At 43.8% G+C, this 20643-nt stretch overlaps 1 protein-coding gene across 5 annotated transcripts in view; it reads right to left on the bottom strand.

The window, feature by feature from the left end:
• The window catches only part of chd1l (chromodomain helicase DNA binding protein 1-like), a 60309-nt gene continuing 39666 nt past the window's right edge, over positions 1 to 20643 (bottom strand). For 4 of the 5 annotated variants that reach the window (XM_031838119.1, XM_031838121.1, XM_031838120.1 and 1 more), the window contains 5 exons: positions 17856 to 17926; positions 15464 to 15578; positions 15181 to 15289; positions 4275 to 4728; positions 1 to 3123 (listed from right to left, as the gene is read on the bottom strand). In XM_031838119.1, coding sequence (XP_031693979.1) covers positions 3001 to 3123; positions 4275 to 4728; positions 15181 to 15289; positions 15464 to 15578; positions 17856 to 17926 — 872 coding nt within the window. In that variant the 3' untranslated portion in view covers positions 1 to 3000. The remainder of the gene's footprint in view (positions 3124 to 4274; positions 4729 to 15180; positions 15290 to 15463; positions 15579 to 17855; positions 17927 to 20643) is intronic. The other variant, XR_004212140.1, reaches the window with a different exon arrangement.

The following is a 20643-nucleotide window of genomic DNA, read 5'->3' on the forward strand; positions in this document are numbered from 1 at the left end:
CAAGGTCTGTGGGTCTAGTAGGTGCTGTGGGTCTAGTAGGTGCCCTTACAGACCCATTACAGGACTACAGAAGGTAGGGTTACTATGGAGAACTATGGAAAGAGATTGCAGAGCACTGCAAAATAAGTGTACAAACAGTGTGTAAAAGACAGTCTAAAACAAGCTTGTGATTCCACAAATCATTGATGAGCACACTGTAGGACAGAAAAATAGTGACCAATGTGATGGTGAGAGCTTCCAAAGAGCTGTCTTTAATCAGGTGCTTGACAGTCTCACAGCTGAGCTGCAGAGGTGTTTTTCAAAGAAGGATTGTGAGATAATGCAAAGGGCCCAGTCTCTCAACCCAAAGAGGACACCATTCTTGAATGAGGAGCCTCTGTTTGCCTTTGCTCAGACCTTTGAGTCAGATTTAGAGGACCTCAAACATGAGGTTCATCAAACCAAGCGGCTTCTTGATAGGTGGGAGGGACAGACCATCTACTCTCCTTGACTTTGTTGTGTTTCTAGAACCTTATAAAGAGGTCTTCCATGAGCTATTTTGACTTTGTAAGATTTCTGTTACACCAGTCAGCAGTGCTTATTGCGAGAGAAGCTTCTCAGCTTTAAAATGGATTAAAACCACCTTAGGACAACAATGGTCGATGACAGGTTAAGTCAGCTCAGAATTCTCAGTGTTGAGTCAAGGAGGGCACGCTCCCTCAACATGGATGAGTTTGTGAAACATTTTGCCAGTTCTCACCAGAACCACAGAATTATGCTGGTTTAAATCTACCAGGGATAAATTGTCACACAGCCGGTCCCTCTGCTCATGATTAAAACCTGCACTGTGTACTAGCTACTACACTGACATTCTAAAATGATCCATCCAAAGGGGATCATGTCACACAGATTTAAAATGGTCTTGATTAGGACAATTCCAAAACTTTTCTTTGCTATTAGTTAACATAATATATGCGAGCATAAATATGATACTGTAAGTTTATAATGTTGATGGGCACAAATCAAGTCCATTTCTGCTTGATACCTGGTATGTCAAATTGCAGTGTTTTTTTGTTGTAAATAAACTATGCAATTTATGTAACACGCAAATGCTGTCTTTTCTCCTTGGTGCTTGAGCTTTATTTTCAGAAAATATTTGAATGTTCAACACTTAAGACAGTTGAAGTTGGAAGTTACACTTTGTAGAGCTATTAGAACTCGTTTTTCAACCACTCCACAAATTTCTTGTTAACAAACAAGTGTTGCCAAGTCTGTTAGGACATCTACTTTGTGCATGACAGAAGTAATTTTTCCAACAATTGTTTACAGACAGATTCATTCACTGTATCACAATTCCAGTGGGTCAGAAGTTTACATACACTAAGTTGACCGTGCCTTTAAACAGCTTGGCAAATTCCAGAAAATTGTCATGGTTTTAGAAGCTTATGATAGGCTAATTGACATGAGTCAATTGGAGGTGTAACTGTGGATGTATTTCAAGGCCTACCTTCTCTCTCCGTGCCTCTTTGCTTGTCATAATGGGTTAATCAAAAGAAATCGGCCAAGATGTCAATTTTATTTTCTGACCTCCACAAGTCTGGTTCATCCTTGGGAGTAATTTCCAAACGCCTGAAGGTAACACGTTCATCTGTACAAAGAGTACGCAAGTATAAACACCATGAATCCGCTCAGATAGGAAACGCGTTCTGTCTCCTAGAGATGAACGTACTTTGGTGCATGTATTTGGCTAAGGTGGATGTAAACTTCAACATGGCATGGTAGCAACATGGCAGCAGCACAAAACAGGGTACAAACATTATTGGGCATAGACAACAATACATCCCACATATATACGCAATGTGACCAACAGGCACAACCACAGCGGACCTTTCTATGCTATCTGGGATCCTTGGACTGTCCCAAATAACGTTACCCCAGTAATCTGAAATGTAAAAGAGTTAGGTTGTCCCAAGGACCGCTGTGGTTGTGCCTGTTGGTCACATTGCGTTTTTGCTGCTGCCATCAGGACAATCCCCATAAGTCCAACTTGAAAAAATCTTAAAGACACTCATTATCACCTTTTGTGCCAAAAATATCCAGTGCTTTTTTTCTAATAGTCTGGGAACAAATTGTTTCCCATCACTGACAGCTGAACATTTAATAATCATTCAATGTCTGCAATGCTTCTGGATGACGTCATTGCTGCTAGCGCCAGTGCACACAGCGCTAGTGATCAGGCGTTACCGGCTCTGTCAAGCAGATGGGAGTGACCACAAAACAGCATTTGCCAATGTGAGCAGATTACATTAAAAACAACCAATGTCCATCTTGGAAGCAGTTCCCAGTTCTTTTATACCTCATTGACCTCTACAGCTGGAGCATCATGCCACGCCCCTTTTCTATAAGCCCCACCTCTCTGTTCCATAACATATCACTTTAGAGTGGTACCTGGTCAGATATACAGCATTGGTTCCCAGCCATGGGGGTACCTCAGGGACAGTATCTGAAAAACGTTGGGAACCACTGATATAGAGAACACCTAATGATAAGGAAAGGGAGATACCTAGTCAGTTGTACAACTGAATGCATTCAACTGAAATGTGTCTTCCACATTTAACCCAACCCCTCTGAATCAGAGAGGTGCAGGGGGAGGCTTCCTTAATCGACACCCATGTCTTCAGCGCTCGGGGAACAGTGGGTTAACTGCCTTGCTAAGGGGCAGAATGACAGATGTTTACCTTGTCGGCTCGGGGATTCGATCCAGCAACCTTTCAGTTACTGGCCCAACGCTGTAACTACTAGGCTGCCTGCAACTACCAAAATACATTTCAAATTAAAATAATTGATAAACATGTATACAAATAAAAAGCAGAGTAAAGGAATGTTCTCTACTTCAGTGTAATCAGTTGAGTGTATTAAAGTTGTATTGTAGCGGGAGAAAGGGAGTGCTGCAAAAGGAATTGATCCGTGGCTCCTGCAGGCTCACATCACCTGCGTGTTATATAGTACTGAAGAGATACATCATTTAAAGCAGTGCAGGAACTTGGTGGTGTTGACTTGTCTCTGTCTAGAGAAGCAGGCCTCCAGCCAGGTCTTCTGAACAGGAAGTGCATGAGGGTGATGACCAATCAGCTCCTGGAGCTCCTGGTGACACAGAAAATCATAGCAACATCAGAAGTCTAGCAACATCAGAACACTAGCATCATCAGACCATAGCAACATCACAAGACTAGCATCATCAGACCATAGCAACATTACAAGACTAGCATCATCAGACCATAGCAATATCAGACTATAGCAACATCACAAGACTAGCATCATCAGACCATAGCAACATAAGACTAGCATCATCAGACCATAGCAACATCACAAGACTAGCATCATCAGACCATAGCAACATCACAAGACTAGCATCATCAGACCATAGCAACATCACAAGACTAGCATCATCAGACCATAGCAACATCACAAGACTAGCATCATCAGACCATAGCAACATCACAAGACTAGCATCATCAGACCATAGCAACAGACTATAGCAACATCACAAGACTAGCATCAGACCATAGCAACATCACAAGACTAGCATCATCAGACCATAGCAACATCAGACTATAGCAACATCACAAGACTAGCAACATCAGACCATAGCAACATCACAAGACTAGCATCATCAGACCATAGCATCATCAGACCATAGCAACATCTGGCTATAGCAACATCACAAGACTAGCATCATCAGACCATAGCAACATCACAAGACAAGCATCATCAGACCATAGCAACATCACAAGACTAGCATCTTCAGACCATAGCAACATCACAAGACTAGCATCATCAGACCATAGCAACATCTGGCTATAGCAACATCACAAGACTAGCATCATCAGACCATAGCAACATCACAAGACAAGCATCATCAGACCATAGCAACATCACAAGACTAGCATCTTCAGACCATAGCAACATCACAAGACTAGCATCATCAGACCATAGCAACATCAGACTATAGCAACATCACAAGTCTAGCATCATCAGACCATAGCAACATCACAAGACTAGCATCATCAGACCATAGCAACATCACAAGACTAGCATCATCAGACCATAGCAACATCAGACTATAGCAACATCACAAGACTAGCATCAGACCATAGCAACATCACAAGACTAGCATCATCAGACCATAGCAACATCAGAAATATATGTGTCACTGTACATCAATGGTTTTCATGTTATAATCATGTTATAACCATCCTTGAAATTGTAAATGTAAGATTGACTGTTGAGGTCACCTGTGATTGGACAGGACTCTCCAGCTCTGTTACAATGTGTGTGACCTCTGAACTCATGATCTCCTCCTCATCTCCTTCATATGTGATGAGGTAGCGGGCCAGTCTCTTCCTGTCTGAGGCTGTCAGGTTGTAGAAGAACACATGAACTCCTCTCATGAAGTCAGGCAGAGCAGGTCCAGAGGGGCTGGGGGTCCTGCTGCTCTGATTGGCTGTCTCTCTTTCCTCACTCTCCCTGTCTGAGTCAGGGCCAGGATACTGTGGCACTGGGGGGGAGTGTGGAGGAGAGGGGGAGACTGAGACGGAGGTTGGGGAGGGGGAGACGGAGGATGGGGAGGGGGATGCTGCTGAGGTCTTGGAGCTAGAGGCTGAGGCCTTGGAGGTTGAGGCTGATGCTGTGGAGGGTGTTGTGGATGTACCTAAAGCAGAGGTAGAGACAGACCTGCTGTAGTAGTATCTGACAAACAGGCCAGTTAAGGACTAAATATCCTGGACAAAACAAAGCCTTCACAGTTAAGACAAACACATTTAGCACTCGATCCCTCAACACTTCAACAAATGCAATGCAGAGAAAAGGCCATTTGTCTGCTTCCCAAACGGAACCCTATTCTTTTAGAGCGCCCAGTTTATCAAAAGTGTTGTAAAAACGTGCCAATAACCAACCGACTGGCTTTATTGATGTCTATAGTATTCTCTCTGGTATCAAATCAAGCTTTATTTACCACATGCACGGAATACAACAAGTGTAGACTTTACCGTGAAATGCTGACTGACAAGCCCTTAACCAACAGTGCAGTTCAAGAAGAAGAAAGTATTTACCAAGTAGACTAAAATAAAAAGTAACACAATAAGAATAACAATAACAAGGCTTTATACAGGGGGTACCGGTACAGAGTCAATGTGGAGGCTATATACAGGGGGTACCGGTACAGAGTCAGTGTGGAGGATATATACAGGGGGTACCGGTACAGAGTCAATGTGGAGGCTATATACAGGGGGCACCGGTACAGAGTCAGTATGGAGGCTATATACAGGGGGCACCGGTACAGAGTCAATGTGGAGGCTATATACAGGGGGCACCGGTACAGAGTCAGTATGGAGGCTATATACAGGGGGCACCGGTACAGAGTCAGTATGGAGGCTATATACAGGGGGCACCGGTACAGAGTCAATGTGGAGGCTATATACAGGGGGTACCGGTACAGAGTCAGTGTGGAGGCTATATACAAGGGGCACCGGTACAGAGTCAGTGTGGAGGCTATATACAGGGTGTACCGGTACAGAGTCAGTGTGGAGGCTATATACAGGGGGCACCGGTACAGAGTCAGTGTGGAGGCTATATACAGGGGGCACCGGTACAGAGTCAGTGTGGAGGCTATATACAGGGGGCACCGGTACAGAGTCAATGTGGAGGCTATATACAGGGGGCACCGGTACAGAGTCAGTGTGGAGGCTATATACAGGGTGTACCGGTACAGAGTCAGTGTGGAGGCTATATACAGGGGGCACCGGTACAGAGTCAGTGTGGAGGCTATATACAGGGGGCACCGGTACTGAGTCAATGTGGAGGCTATATACAGGGGGCACCGGTACAGAGTCAGTATGGAGGCTATATACAGGGGGTACCGGTACAGAGTCAGTGTGGAGGCTATATACAGGGGGTACCGGTACAGAGTCAGTGTGGAGGCTATATACAGGGTGTACCGGTACAGAGTCAGTGTGGAGGCTATATACAGGGGGCACCGGTACAGAGTCAGTGTGGAGGCTATATACAGGGGGTACCGGTACAGAGTCAGTGTGGAGGCTATATACAGGGGGCACCGGTACTGAGTCAATGTGGAGGCTATATACAGGGGGCACCGGTACAGAGTCAGTATGGAGGCTATATACAGGGGGTACCGGTACAGAGTCAGTGTGGAGGCTATATACAGGGGGTACCGGTACCGAGTCAGTATGGAGGCTATATACAGGGGGTACCGGTACCGAGTCAGTGTGTAGGCTATATACAGGGTGTTACGGTACAGAGTCAATGTGGAGGCTATATACAGGGTGTTACGGTACAGAGTCAATGTGGAGGCTATATACAGGGTGTTACGGTACAGAGTCAATGTGGAGGCTATATACAGGGGGTACCGGTACAGAGTCAGTGTGGAGGCTATATACAGGGTGTTACGGTACAGAGTCAATGTGGAGGCTATATACAGGGGGCACCGGTACAGAGTCAGTATGGAGGCTATATACAGGGTGTTACGGTACAGAGTCAATGTGGAGGCTATATACAGGGTGTTACGGTACAGAGTCAATGTGGAGGCTATATACAGGGGGTACCGGTACAGAGTCAATGTGGAGGCTATATACAGGGGGTACCGGTACAGAGTCAGTATGGAGGCTATATACAGGGTGTTACGGTACAGAGTCAGTGTGGAGGCTATATACAGGGGGTACCGGTACAGAGTCAGTATGGAGGCTATATACAGGGTGTACCGGTACCGAGTCAGTGTGGAGGCTATATACAGGGTGTTACGGTACAGAGTCAATGTGGAGGCTATATACAGGGGGTACCGGTACAGAGTCAATGTGGAGGCTATATACAGGGTGTTACGGTACAGAGTCAATGTGGAGGCTATATACAGGGGGTACCGGTACAGAGTCAATATGGAGACTATATACAGGGGGTACCGGTACAGAGTCAATGTGGTGGCTATATACAGGGGTGGGGGTACCGGTATAGAGTCAATGTGGAGGCTATATACAGGGGGTACCGGTACAGAGTCAATGTGGAGACTATATACAGGGGGTACCGGTACAGAGTCAATGTAGAGGCTATATACAGGGGGTACCGGTACAGAGTCAACGTGGAGGCTATATACAGGGGGTACAGGTACAGAGTCAATGTGGAGGCTATATACAGGGGGCACCGGTACCGAGTCAGTGTGCGGGGGTACAGGCTAGTTGAGGTCATCTGTACATGTAGGTGGTGGCGAAGTGACTCTGCATAGGTAACAAATAAACAGCGAGTAGCAAGAGGGGGAGGGGGGTCAATGTAAATTGTCCGGTGTTGATTTTTATGAATTGTTCAGCAGTCTAATCGCTTGGGGGTAGAAGCTGTTGAGGAGCCTTATGGTCCTAGACGTGGCGCTCCGGTACCACTTGTCATGCAGTAGCAGAGAAAACAGTCTATAACTTGGGTGACTGGAGTCTTTGACAATTTTATGGGCTTTCCTCTGACACCGCCTGGTATAGAGGTCCTGGATGGCAGGAAGCTTGGCCCCAGTGATGTACTGGGCTGTACGCACTACCCTCTGTAGTGCCTTGCTGTCGGAGGCTGAGCAGTTGCCATACCAGGCAGTGATGCAACCAGTCAGGCAGGATGCTCTCGATGGTGCAGCTGTATAACCTTTTGAGGATCTGGGGATCCATGCCAAATCTTTTCAGTCTTCTGCGGGGGAAAATATTTTGTCGTGCCTTTTTCACAACTGTCTTGGTATGTTTGGACCAAGATAGTTCGTTGGTGATGTGGACACCAAGGAACTTGAAACTCTCAACCCGCTCCACTACAACCCCGTCGATGTCAATGGGGGCCTGTTCGGCCCTCCTTTTCCCTGTAGTCCACGATCAGCTCCTTTGTCTTGCTCACGTTGAGGGAGAGGTTGTTGTCCTGGTACCACACTGCCAGATCTCTGACCACCTCCCTATATGCTGTCTCATCATTGTCGGTGATCAGGCCTACCACTGTTGTGTCATCAGCAAACTTAATGATGATGTTGGAGTCATATTTGGCCACGCAGCCGTGGGTGAATACAGGAGGGGACTAAGTACACACTCTTGAGGGGCACCAGTGTTAAGGATCAGCGTGGCAGATGTGTTGTTACCTACCCTTACCACATGGGGAGGCCTGTCAGGAAGTCCAGGATCCAGTTGCAGAGGGAGGTGTTTAGTCCTCGAGTCCTTAGCTTAGGGATGAGATTTGTGGGCACTATGGTGTTGAACGCTGAGCTGTATTCAATGAACAGCATTCTCACATAGGTGTTCCATTTGTCCAGCTGAGAAAGGGCGGTGTGGAGTGTGATTGAGATTGTGTCATCTGTGGATCTGTTGGGGCGGTATGCGAATTGGAGTGGGTCTAGGGTGTCCGGGAGGATGCTGTTGATGTGAGCCATGACCAGCCTTTCAAAGCACTTCATGGCTACCGACGTGAGTGCCACGGGCGGTAATCATTTTGGCAGTTTAAATTCGCTTCATCGGGCACAGGGACTATGGTGGTCCGCTTGAAACATGCATGTATTATAGACTCGGTCAGGGAGAGGTTGAATGTCAGTGAAGACACTTGACAGTTGGTCCGCGCATGCTCTGAGTACACGTCCTGGTAATCCGTCTGGCCGAGCGGCTTTGTGAATGTTGACCTATTTAATGGTTTTGTTCATATCGGCTACCGAGAGCATTATCACACAGTCATCCAGAACAGCTGGTGCTCTCGTGCATGCTTGTTAAAAGTATGCCATCTGGTTTCCGCTCAGGCTATGGATGTGTCACTGCAACCTTAAAGGTCCTCAATGATGTCACCATTGTCCTTGATTCGAAGCAATGTTGTGCTGCTATTTTTATTGACTTGGCCAAAGCTTTTGATACGGTAGACCATTCCATTCTTGTGGGCCGGCTAAGGAGTATTGGTGTCTCTAAGGGGTCTTTGGCCTGGTTTGGTAACTACCTCTCTCAAAGAGTGCAGTGTATAAAGTCAGAAAATCTTCTGTCTCAGCCACTGCCTGTCATCAAGGGAGTTTCCCAAATGGCTCAATCCTAGGCCCCACATTGTAGGATTTTTAATGAATTTATTTGCAAATTATGGTGGAAAATAAGTATTTGGTCAATAACAAAAGTTTGCAATGACAGAGGTCAAACGTTTTCTGTAAGTCTTCACAAGGTTTTCACACACTGTTGCTGGTATTTTGGCCCATTCCTCCATGCAGATCTCCTCTAGAGCAGTGATGTTTTGGGGCTGTTGCTGGGCAACACGGACTTTCAACTCCCTCCAAAGATTTTCTATGGGGTTGAGATCTGGAGACTGGCTAGGCCACTCCAGGACCTTGAAATGCTTACGAAGCCACTCCTTCGTTGCCCGGGCGGTGTGTTTGGGATCATTGTCATGCTGAAAGACCCAGCCACGTTTCATCTTCAATGCCCTTGCTGATGGAAGGAGGTTTTCACTCAAAATCTCACGATACATGGCCCCATTCATTCTTTCCTTTACACGGATCAGTCGTCCAAGTCCCTTTGCAGAGAAACAGCCCCAAAGCATGATGTTTCCACCCCCATGCTTCACAGTAGGTATGGTGTTCTTTGGATGCAACTCAGCATTCTTTGTCCTCCAAACACGACGAGTTGAGTTTTTATCAAAAAGTTATATTTTGGTTTCATCTGACCATATGACATTCTCACAATCTTCTTCTGGATCATCCAAATGCTCTCTAGATAACTTCAGACGGGCCTGGACATGTACTGGCTTAAGCAGGGGGACACGTCTGGCACTGCAGGATTTGAGTCCCTGGCGGCGTAGTGTGTTACTGATGGTAGGCTTTGTTACTTTGGTCCCAGCTCTCTGCAGGTCATTCACTTGGTCCCCCCGTGTGGTTCTGGGATTTTTGCTCACCATTCTTGTGGTAATTTTGACTCCACGGGGTGAGATCTTGCGTGGAGCCCCAGATCGAGGGAGATTATCAGTGGTCTTGTATGTCTTCCATTTCCTAATAATTGCTCCCACAGTTGATTTCTTCAAACCAAGCTGCTTACCTATTGCAGATTCAGTCTTCCCAGCTTGGTGCAGGCCTACAATTTTGTTTCTGGTGTCCTTTGACAGCTCTTTGGTCTTGGCCATAGTGGAGTTTGGAGTGTGACTGTTTGAGGTTGTGGACAGGTGTCTTTTATACTGATAACAAGTTCAAACAGGTGCCATTAATACAGGCAACGAGTGGAGGACAAAGGAGCCTCTTAAAGAAGAAGTTACAGGTCTGTGAGAGCCAGACATCTTGCTTGTTTGTAGGTGACCAAATACTTATTTTCCACCATAATTTGTAAATAAATTCATAAAAAATCCTACAATGTGATTTTCTGGATTTTTCCCCCTCATTTTGTCTGTCATAGTTGAAGTGTACCTATGATGAAAATTACAGGCCTCTCTCATCTTTTTAAGTGGGAGAACTTGCACAATTGGTGGCTGACTAAATACTTTTTTGCCCCACTGTATATGCAGATGATACAGTCTTATACTCAGCTGGCCCCTCTACCAGATTCTGTGTTAAACGCTCTACAACAAAGCTTTCTTAGTGTCCAACAAGCTTTCTCTGCCCTTAACCTTGTTCTGAACACATCCAAAACAAAGGTCATGTGGTTTGGTAAGAAGAATGCCCCTCTCCCCACAGGTGTTATTACTACCTCTCTGAGGGTTTAGAGGTTGATTTAGTCACGTCATACAAGTACTTGGGAGTATGGCTAGACGGTGCACTGTCCTTCTCTCAGCACATATCAAAGCTGCAGGCTAAAGTTAAATCTAGACATGGTTTCCTCTGTCGTAATCGCTCCTCTTTCACCCCAGCTGCCAAACTAACCGCGATTCAGATGACCATCCTACCCATACTACATTTTTATTTTATTTTTTATTTTACCTTTATTTAACCAGGTAGGCAAGTTGAGAACAAGTTCTCATTTACAATTGCGACCTGGCCAAGATAAAGCAAAGCAGTTCGACAGATAAAACGACACAGTTACACATGGAGTAAAAACAAACATACAGTCAATAATGCAGTATAAACAAGTCTATATACAATGTGAGCAAATGAGGTGAGAAGGGAGGTAAGGCAAAAAAGGCCATGATGGCAAAGTAAATACAATATAGCAAGTAAAATACTGGAATGGTAGTTTTGCAATGGAAGAATGTGCAAAGTAGAAATAAAAAATAATGGGGTGCAAAGGAGCAAAATAAATAAATTAATTAAAATGAAATACAGTTGGGAAAGAGGTAGTTGTTTGGGCTAAATTATAGGTGGGCTATGTACAGGTGCAGTAATCTGTGAGCTGCTCTGACAGTTGGTGCTTAAAGCTAGTGAGGGAGATAAGTGTTTCCAGTTTCAGAGATTTTTGTAGTTCGTTCCAGTCATTGGCAGCAGAGAACTGGAAGGAGAGGCGGCCAAAGAAAGAATTGGTTTTGGGGGTGACTAGAGAGATATACCTGCTGGAGCGTGTGCTACAGGTGGGAGATGCTATGGTGACCAGCGAGCTGAGATAAGGGGGGACTTTACCTAGCAGGGTCTTGTAGATGACATGGAGCCAGTGGGTTTGGCGACGAGTATGAAGCGAGGGCCAGCCAACGAGAGCGTACAGGTAGCAATGGTGGGTAGTATATGGGGCTTTGGTGATAAAACGGATTGCACTGTGATAGACTGCATCCAATTTGTTGAGTAGGGTATTGGAGGCTATTTTGTAAATGACATCGCCAAAGTCGAGGATTGGTAGGATGGTCAGTTTTACAAGGGTATGTTTGGCAGCATGAGTGAAGGATGCTTTGTTGCGAAATAGGAAGCCAATTCTAGATTTAACTTTGGATTGGAGATGTTTGATATGGGTCTGGAAGGAGAGTTTACAGTCTAACCAGACACCTAAGTATTTGTAGTTGTCCACGTATTCTAAGTCAGAGCCGTCCAGAGTAGTGATGTTGGACAGGCGGGTAGGTGCAGGTAGCGATCGGTTGAAGAGCATGCATTTAGTTTTACTTGTATTTAAGAGCAATGCTCTTAAATAAGAGCAAACATAATTTATAGATCGGCAGGTAAGGGTGCACTCGAGCGGCTAGATGTTCATTACCATTCTGCCATCATATTTGCCACCAATGCTCCTTATAGGACACATCAGTGCACTCTATACTCTTCTGTAAACTGGTCATCTCTGTATACCCGTCACAAGACCCACTGGTTGATGCTTATTTATAAAACCGTCTTAGGCCTCCCTCCCCCTTATCTGAGATATCTACTGCAGCCCTCATCCTCCACATACAACACCTGTTCTGCCAGTCACATTCTGTTAAAGGTCCCCAAAGTACACACACCCCTGGGCCGCTCGTCTTTTCAGTTCGCTGCAGCTAGCGACTGGAATGAGCTGCAACTAACACTTAAACTGGACAGTTTTATCTCAATCTCTTCATTCAAAGACTCCGTCATGGACACACTGACACTTGTGACTGATTTGTGTGATGTATTGTTGACTCTACCTTCTTGCCCTTTGTGCTGTTGTCTGTGCTCAATAATGCTTGTACCATGTTTTGTGCTGCTACCATGTTATGTTGTGTTGCTACCATGTTGTTGTTATGTTGCTGCCATGTTATGATGTCATCTTAGGTCTCTCTTCATGTAGTGTTGTGTTGTCTTAGGTCTCTCTTCATGTAGTGTTGTGTTGTCTCTCTTGTTGTGATGAGTGTTTTGTCCTATATTTTTATTTTATTTATTTTTAATCCCAGTCCCCCGTCCCCGCAGGAGGCCGTTTGCCTTTTCCTAGGCCATCATTGTAAATAACAATTTGTTCTTAACGGACTTGCCTAGTTAAAAAAATTTATATCAGTCTGACAGCATAGAACATGGCTAGCTAACTAGCTGAAGACATATTTAGCCAGCTAGCTGGTTACAGCAATGCTACTTAGTTAGGCAGCTAATGTTAGCTTTGGTTAAATAAACAAAGAGTACACAACTGTTTACCAAAGGAGATGTTAGGGTTAGTAAATGAGTAGGAAGGATACACGGGGGTGTTAGGGTTAGTAAAGGAGAAGAAAGGATACATGGAGGTATGTTAGTAAAGGAGTAGAAAGGATACATGGAGGTGTGTTAGGGTTAGTAAAGGAGAATAAAGGATACATGGAGGTGTGTTAGTAAAGGAGTAGAAAGGATAAATGGGGGTGTCATGGTTAGTAAAGGATTAGAACAAATACACTGGGGTGTTAGGGTTAGTAAAGGAGTAGACAGGATACATGGAAGTGTGGTAGGGTTTTTGGGGGTGTGTTAGGGTTTTAAAAGGAGTAGAAAGGATACATTAAGGTGTGATAGGGTTAGTAAAGGAATAGAAAGGATACATGGAGGTGTGTTAGGGTTTGTAAAGGAGTAGAAAGGATACATGGAGGTGTTAGGGTTTGTAAAGGAGAAGAAAGGATACATGGAGGTATGTTAGTAAAGGAGTAGAAAGGATACATGGAGGTGTGTTAGTAAAGGAGTAGAAAGGATACATGGAGGTGTGTTAGGGTTAGTAAAGGAGAAGAAAGGATACATGGGGGTGTGTTAGTAAAGGAGTAGAACGAATACATGGAGGTGTGTTAGTAAAGGAGTAGGAAGGATACATGGGGGTGTTAGGGTTTGTAAAGGAGTAGAAAGGATACATGGAGGTGTGTTAGTAAAGGAGTAGAAAGGATACATGGAAGTGTGGTAGGGTTTTTGGGGGTGTGTTAGGGTTTTAAAAGGAGTAGAAAGGATACATGGAGGTGTGTTAGTAAAGGAGTAGAAAGGATACATGGAGGTGTGTTAGGGTTAGTAAAGGAGAAGAAAGGATACACGGAGGTGTGTTAGTAAAGGAGTAGAAAGGATACATGGAGGTGTGTTAGGGTTTGTAAAGGAGTAGAAAGGATACATGGAGGTGTTAGGGTTTGTAAAGGAGAAGAAAGGATACATGGAGGTATGTTAGTAAAGGAGTAGAAAGGATACATGGAGGTGTGTTAGTAAAGGAGTAGAAAGGATACATGGAGGTGTGTTAGGGTTAGTAAAGGAGAAGAAAGGATACATGGGGGTGTGTTAGTAAAGGAGTAGAACGAATACATGGAGGTGTGTTAGTAAAGGAGTAGGAAGGATACATGGGGGTGTTAGGGTTTGTAAAGGAGTAGAAAGGATACATGGAGGTGTGTTAGTAAAGGAGTAGAAAGGATACATGGAAGTGTGGTAGGGTTTTTGGGGGTGTTAGGGTTTTAAAAGGAGTAGAAAGGATACATGGAGGTGTGTTAGTAAAGGAGTAGAAAGGATACATGGAGGTGTGTTAGGGTTAGTAAAGGAGAAGAAAGGATACACGGAGGTGTGTTAGTAAAGGAGTAGAAAGGATACATGGAGGTGTGTTAGGGTTTGTAAAGGAGTAGAAAGGATACATGGAGGTGTTAGGGTTTGTAAAGGAGAAGAAAGGATACATGGAGGTATGTTAGTAAAGGAGTAGAAAGGATACATGGAGGTGTGTTAGTAAAGGAGTAGAAAGGATACATGGAAGTGTGGTAGGGTTTTTGGGGGTGTGTTAGGGTTTTAAAAGGAGTAGAAAGGATACATGGAGGTGTGTTAGTAAAGGAGTAGAAAGGATACATGGAGGTGTGTTAGGGTTAGTAAAGGAGAAGAAAGGATACACGGAGGTGTGTTAGTAAAGGAGTAGAAAGGATACATGGAGGTGTGTTAGGGTTAGTAAAGGAGAAGAAAGGATACATGGGGGTGTGTTAGTAAAGGAGTAGAACGAATACATGGAGGTGTGTTAGTAAAGGAGTAGGAAGGATACATGGGGGTGTTAGGGTTTGTAAAGGAGTAGAAAGGATACATGGAGGTGTGTTAGTAAAGGAGTAGAAAGGATACATGGAGGTGTGTTAGTAAAGGAGTAGGAAGGATACATGGGGGTGTTAGGGTTTGTAAAGGAGTAGAAAGGATACATGGAGGTGTGTTAGTAAAGGAGTAGAAAGGATACATGGAAGTGTGGTAGGGTTTTTGGGGGTGTGTTAGGGTTTTAAAAGGAGTAGAAAGGATACATGGAGGTGTGTTAGTAAAGGAGTAGAAAGGATACATGGAGGTGTGTTAGGGTTAGTAAAGGAGAAGAAAGGATACATGGAGGTGTGTTAGTAAAGGAGTAGAAAGGATACATGGAGGTGTGTACCCCTCTGGAGGCCAGGTGTTTTCTGATGAGTCTCTCTGTTCCATACCAGTTAAACCCTCTGGTGGAGTGGCCGATACGGGGGAGGTGGACGCTAGCTAGGGGAGAGGAGAGAGGTGTATGAGAGGGAAATAAGGAGACAAATGAAATCTTTCTCGTGACTCAAATCAGCATCTTTAGTGACGTGTACAGCAGAGTAAATGGTCTCTTACTCCAACTACACACAGACAGACATAGACACACACACAGACAGACAAAGACAGACAGACTACCCTTGTTAGTCTTGGCGACCCTGTAGATTTTCTGGAGTCCTTCTTCCAGAGCAGAGAGATGGATCCCTGACAGGCTGTTGTCTCTGGCTCTCTGCTGGGCCACTATCAGGGCCACCTGAGGACAGACAGACACATCAGAACAACTTGGGGACGGACGGACGGACAGACATCAGAACAACCTGGGGACGGACGGACAGAACACATCACATCAGGGTCATCTGAGAAGAGGAGGGAGGGAACAAATCACTCATTATACAAATCAGGTACATCATCATCATAATTACACAGGTATCTTAATTATGTCAGAGCAGAGTGTCCCGACTTTTTGACGCATGTGATTACCTTTGGGCACACACAGGAACATACAGCGCCTACAGAAAGCATTCATACCCCTTGACTTATTCCACATCTTGTTGTGTTACCGCCTGAATTCAGATTTTTTTTCTACACAATACCCCATAATGACCAAGTCAAAACATGTTTTTAGATTTCTTTTGATAATCATTGAAAATTAAATACAGAAGTATATCATTTAGAGATGTATCCACACCCCTGACTCAATACTTTGTAGAAGCACCTTTGGCAGCGATTACAGCTGTGAGTCTTTCTGGGTAAGTTTCTAGAACTTTCCACACCTGGATTGTGCAACATTTGCACATTGTTATTTTCTATCTCTGTCAAATTGGTTGTTGGTCATTGTTATCTTCAGGTCTTGTCATAGATTTTCAACCAGATTTAAGTCAAAACTGTAACTGCCACTGATGAATATTCACCGTCTTCTTGGTAAGCAACTCCAGTGTAGATTTGGCCTTGTGTTTTAGGTTATTGTCCTGATGAAAGGTGAAGCCATCGCCCAGTGTCTGGTGGAAAGCAGACTGAACCAGGTTTTCCTTTTTGCCTGTGCTTAGCTCCATTCCATTTCTTTTCTATCCTGAAAAACTCACTAGCCCTTAATGATAACAAGCATACCCATAACACTGTGCTTGAAAATATGGAGAGTGGTACTCAGTAATGTGTTGTATTGGATTTGCCCCAAACATAACACTTTGTATTCAGGACAAAAAGTGAATTGCGTTGCCATATTTTTACAGTATTACTTTAGTCCCTTGTTGCAAACAGGGTACATGTTTTGGAGTCTTTGTATTCTGTACAGGCTTCGTTCTTTTCACTCTCAATTAGTTTAGTATTGTGGAGTAACTACAATGTTGTTGATCCATCCTCAGTTTTCTCCTATCACAGCCATTAAACTCTGTAACTGTTTTAAAGTCACCATTGGCCTCATGGTGAAATCCCTGAGCAGTTTCCTTCTTCTCCGGCAACTGAGTTAGGAAGGACGCCTGTATCTTTGTAGTGACTGGGTGTATCGATACACCATCCAAAGTGTAACTAATAACTTCACCATGATCAAAGGGATATTCAATGACTGCTTTTTTTTTTACCCATCTACCAATAGGTGCTTTTCTTTGCGAGGAGTTGGAAAACCTCCCTGGTCTTTGTGGTTGAATCTGTGTTTGAAATTCCCTGCTGGACTGAGGGACCTTACAGATAATTGTATGTGTGGGGTACAGAGATGAGGGACCTTACAGATAATTGTATCTGTGGGGTACAGAGATGAGGGACCTTACAGATAGTTGTATGTGTGGGGTACAGAGATGAGGTAGTCATTCAAAAATATTGTTAAACTCCATTATTGCACACAGAGTGAGTCCATGACACTTATTATGGTAAGCACATTTTTACTCCTGAAAATGTTTAGGCTTGCCATAACAAAGGGGTTGAATACTACTTATTGACTCAACAATTCAGCTACACATTTTTATTAATGAGTAAAAATGTGAAAAAACACAATTCCACTTTTACATTATGGGGTATTGTGTTTAGGCCAGTGACACAATCTGAATTTAACCCATTTTATATGCAAGCTGTAACACAACAAAATGTGGAAAAAGTCAAGTTGTGTGAATACTCTCTGAAGGTTCTATAGCTTTAACACTCTGAGAAGATGTTAGGGCATAGACACTTTGTTGCTTTTATGAATTTTGTCTTGCTGCTTTTTGTTTTATGTTGCTCTGTCTGTATGCTATGTCTTGCTTGTTCTATGTTGCTATTGTCTATATTGTAATTGTTTTTAATAACCTGCCCAGGGACTGCGGTTGAAAATTAGCCGGTTGGCTAAAACCGGCACTTTTACTGAAATGTTGATTAATGTGCACTGTCCCTGTAAAAATAAAAATAAACTCAAACTCAAACGTACTGTGTGTTGAGAGGGGGTGTGTGTGTGCTTATGTAACAGGTGGGATCTGAACCCACCTGAACATCAACCATTAGACCTAGAGGACATTTCCTCATGAGGGTGACACAGACAGGTCTACGTCATCTCTGCTACACTTACCTGGTCTTGGCCATCCAGTCTGGACTGTTTATCATCAACAGGAAACAGCAACACTGATCCCAGCTCCAAGTCTGAAACAGAAATAACTCTGATTTATTGGTGTGTGATGGCAGGACAGCACAGGTAGTACAGTTACAACTAGGTCTAAGGCACTGGAGGCCATTAGATTAGACATTAGAACCAGGGCTGATGTAGAGCCAGTAGACAGAGAAATCGAGAACATTTTTCCTGAGTGTTATTGAGGGAATTAAGAAGCAAAATGTGGTTTTCCATCAAAATGAGAATTACTGTGAGCTAATAAAGGAGATTGCATAGGTTGCAAGATAAAATATCATTTTCCATTGATGGATGTCGATTTAACCCGTTTGACTGCTATCGATTGGCATGTACAGTACATAGCTATAGATATATCCTGATTGGCATGTACCGTACATAGCTATAGATATATCCTGATTGGCATGTACCGTACATAGCTATAGATATATCCTGATTGGCATGTACAGTACATAGCTATAGATATATCCTGATTGGCATGTACAGTACATAGCTATAGATATATCCTGATTGGCATGTACCGTCGTGGCCAAAGGTTTTGAGAATGACACAAATATTAATTTCCACAAAGTTTGCTGCTTCAGTGTCTTTAGATATTTTTGTCAGATGTTACTGTGGAATACTGAAGTATAATTACAAGCATTTCATAAGTGTCAAAGGCTTTTATTGACAATTACATGAAGTTGATGCAGAGTGTCAATATTTGCAGTGTTGACCCTTCTTTTTCAAGACCTCTGCAATCCGCCCTGGCATGCTGTCAATTAACTTCTGGGCCACATCCTGACTGATGGCAGCCCATTCTTGCATAATCAATGCTTGGAGTTTGTCAGAATTTATGGGTTTTTGTTTGTCCACCAGTCTCTTGAGGATTGACCACAAGTTCTCAATGGGATTAAGGTCTGGGGAGTTTCCTGGCCATGGACCCAACATATCGATGTTTTGTTCTCCGAGCCACTTAGTTATCACTTTTGCCCTATGGCAAGGTGCTCCATCATGCTGGAAAAGGCATTGTTCGTCACCAAACTGTTCCTGAATGGTTGGGAGAAGTTGCTCTTGGAGGATGTGTTGGTACCATTCTATATTCATGGCTGTGTTCTTAGGCAAATTGTGAGTGAGTCCACTCCCTTGGCTGAGAAGCAACACCACACATGAATGGTCTCAGGATGCTTTACTGTTGGCATGACACAGGACTTGATGGTAGCGCTCACCTTGTTTTCTCCGGACAAGCTTTTTTCCGGATGCCCCAAACAATCAGAGAAAATGACTTTACCCCAGTCCTCAACAGTCCAATCCCTGTGCCTTTTGCAGAATATCAGTCTGTCCCTGATGTTTTTCCTGGAGAGAAGTGGCTTCTTTGCTGTCCTCCTTGACACTAGGCCATCCTCCAAAAGTCTTCTTCACAACAGTCCTGAAGCCTTCTTCACAACAAGTGAACCGCTCTCCTTGAAGTTCTTGATGACCCGATAAATGGTTGATTTAGGTGCAATCTTACTGGCACCAATATCCTTGCCTGTGAAGCCCTTTTTGTGCAAAGTAATGATGACGGCACGTGTTTCCTTGCAGGTAACCATGGTTGACAGAGGAAGAACAATCATTCCAAGCACTGCCCTCCTTTTGAAGCTTCCAGTCTGTTATTCGAACTCAATCAGCATGACAGAGTGATCTCCAGCCTTGTCCTCCTCAACACTCACACCTGTGTTAACGAGAGAATCACTGACATGATGTCAGCTGGTCCTTTTGTGGCAGGGCTGAAATGCAGTGGAAATGTTTTTGGGGGATTCAGTTCATTTGCATGGCAAAGAGGGACTTTGCAATTAATTGCAATTCATCTGATCACTCTTCATAACATTCTGGAGTATATGCAAATTGCCATCATACAAACTGAGGAATCAGACTTTGTGAAAATTAATATTTGTGTCATTCTCAAAACTTTTGGCCACGACTGTGCTGAATCATAAGTAAGGCTCAGGTTTTTGCAGACGCAAGGAGGTTACGGCTGTTCAGAATGATATGATACAAGGTTATGATTAATAAGTTGACTGTTTATAGATGTGAAAAGGTAAAGACCGTATAGAGTTTAATTCAGGACATGGTAACTCTTTAAAGAACCTCTCTCGTGGTGCCCCAGATCCTAATGAGTTAATTGTTACATGATGAATTTAACAATTAAACATATTTAGTTAATTAGATAAATAACAGTCCTCAGATTAATGTTAAAGTCAAGTCACAACATTAATGGGGCGGCAGGGTAGCCTAGTGGTTAGAGCATTGGACTAGTAACCGAAAGGTTCAAGATCGAGTTGACAAGATCCCCGAGTTGACAAGGTACAAATCTGTCGTTCTGCCCTGAACAAGACATTTAACCCACTGTTCCTAGGCCGTCATTGAAAATAAGAATTTGATCTTAACTGACTTGCCTACTAGTTAAATAAATGTAAAAATTTGATAAATAACAGTCCTCAGACTGTCCTCACGACAACATATTTATTGTATCAAATGGGGGCTACATTAGCCCACAAAAGCATAGACAATTATATTTGATGGCCAACCGATGTAAATGTATCATTCTCCACATTAATGTTAGTTCCATTGTGGACCCGATAACAGAAGTATACGAGGGACATCCAAAGCAGCACTTGACACAACTGAGCCGTGACTTGATACGGTTTTCCAGAAGCAAAGTCCATATTAGAATGGAGTTGAAACCACCTCTTCTGAGCAAATGTATCTAACG

The sequence above is a fragment of the Oncorhynchus kisutch genome, linkage group LG13 (genome assembly GCF_002021735.2).
Source record: "Oncorhynchus kisutch isolate 150728-3 linkage group LG13, Okis_V2, whole genome shotgun sequence".
NCBI lineage: Eukaryota > Metazoa > Chordata > Actinopteri > Salmoniformes > Salmonidae > Oncorhynchus > Oncorhynchus kisutch.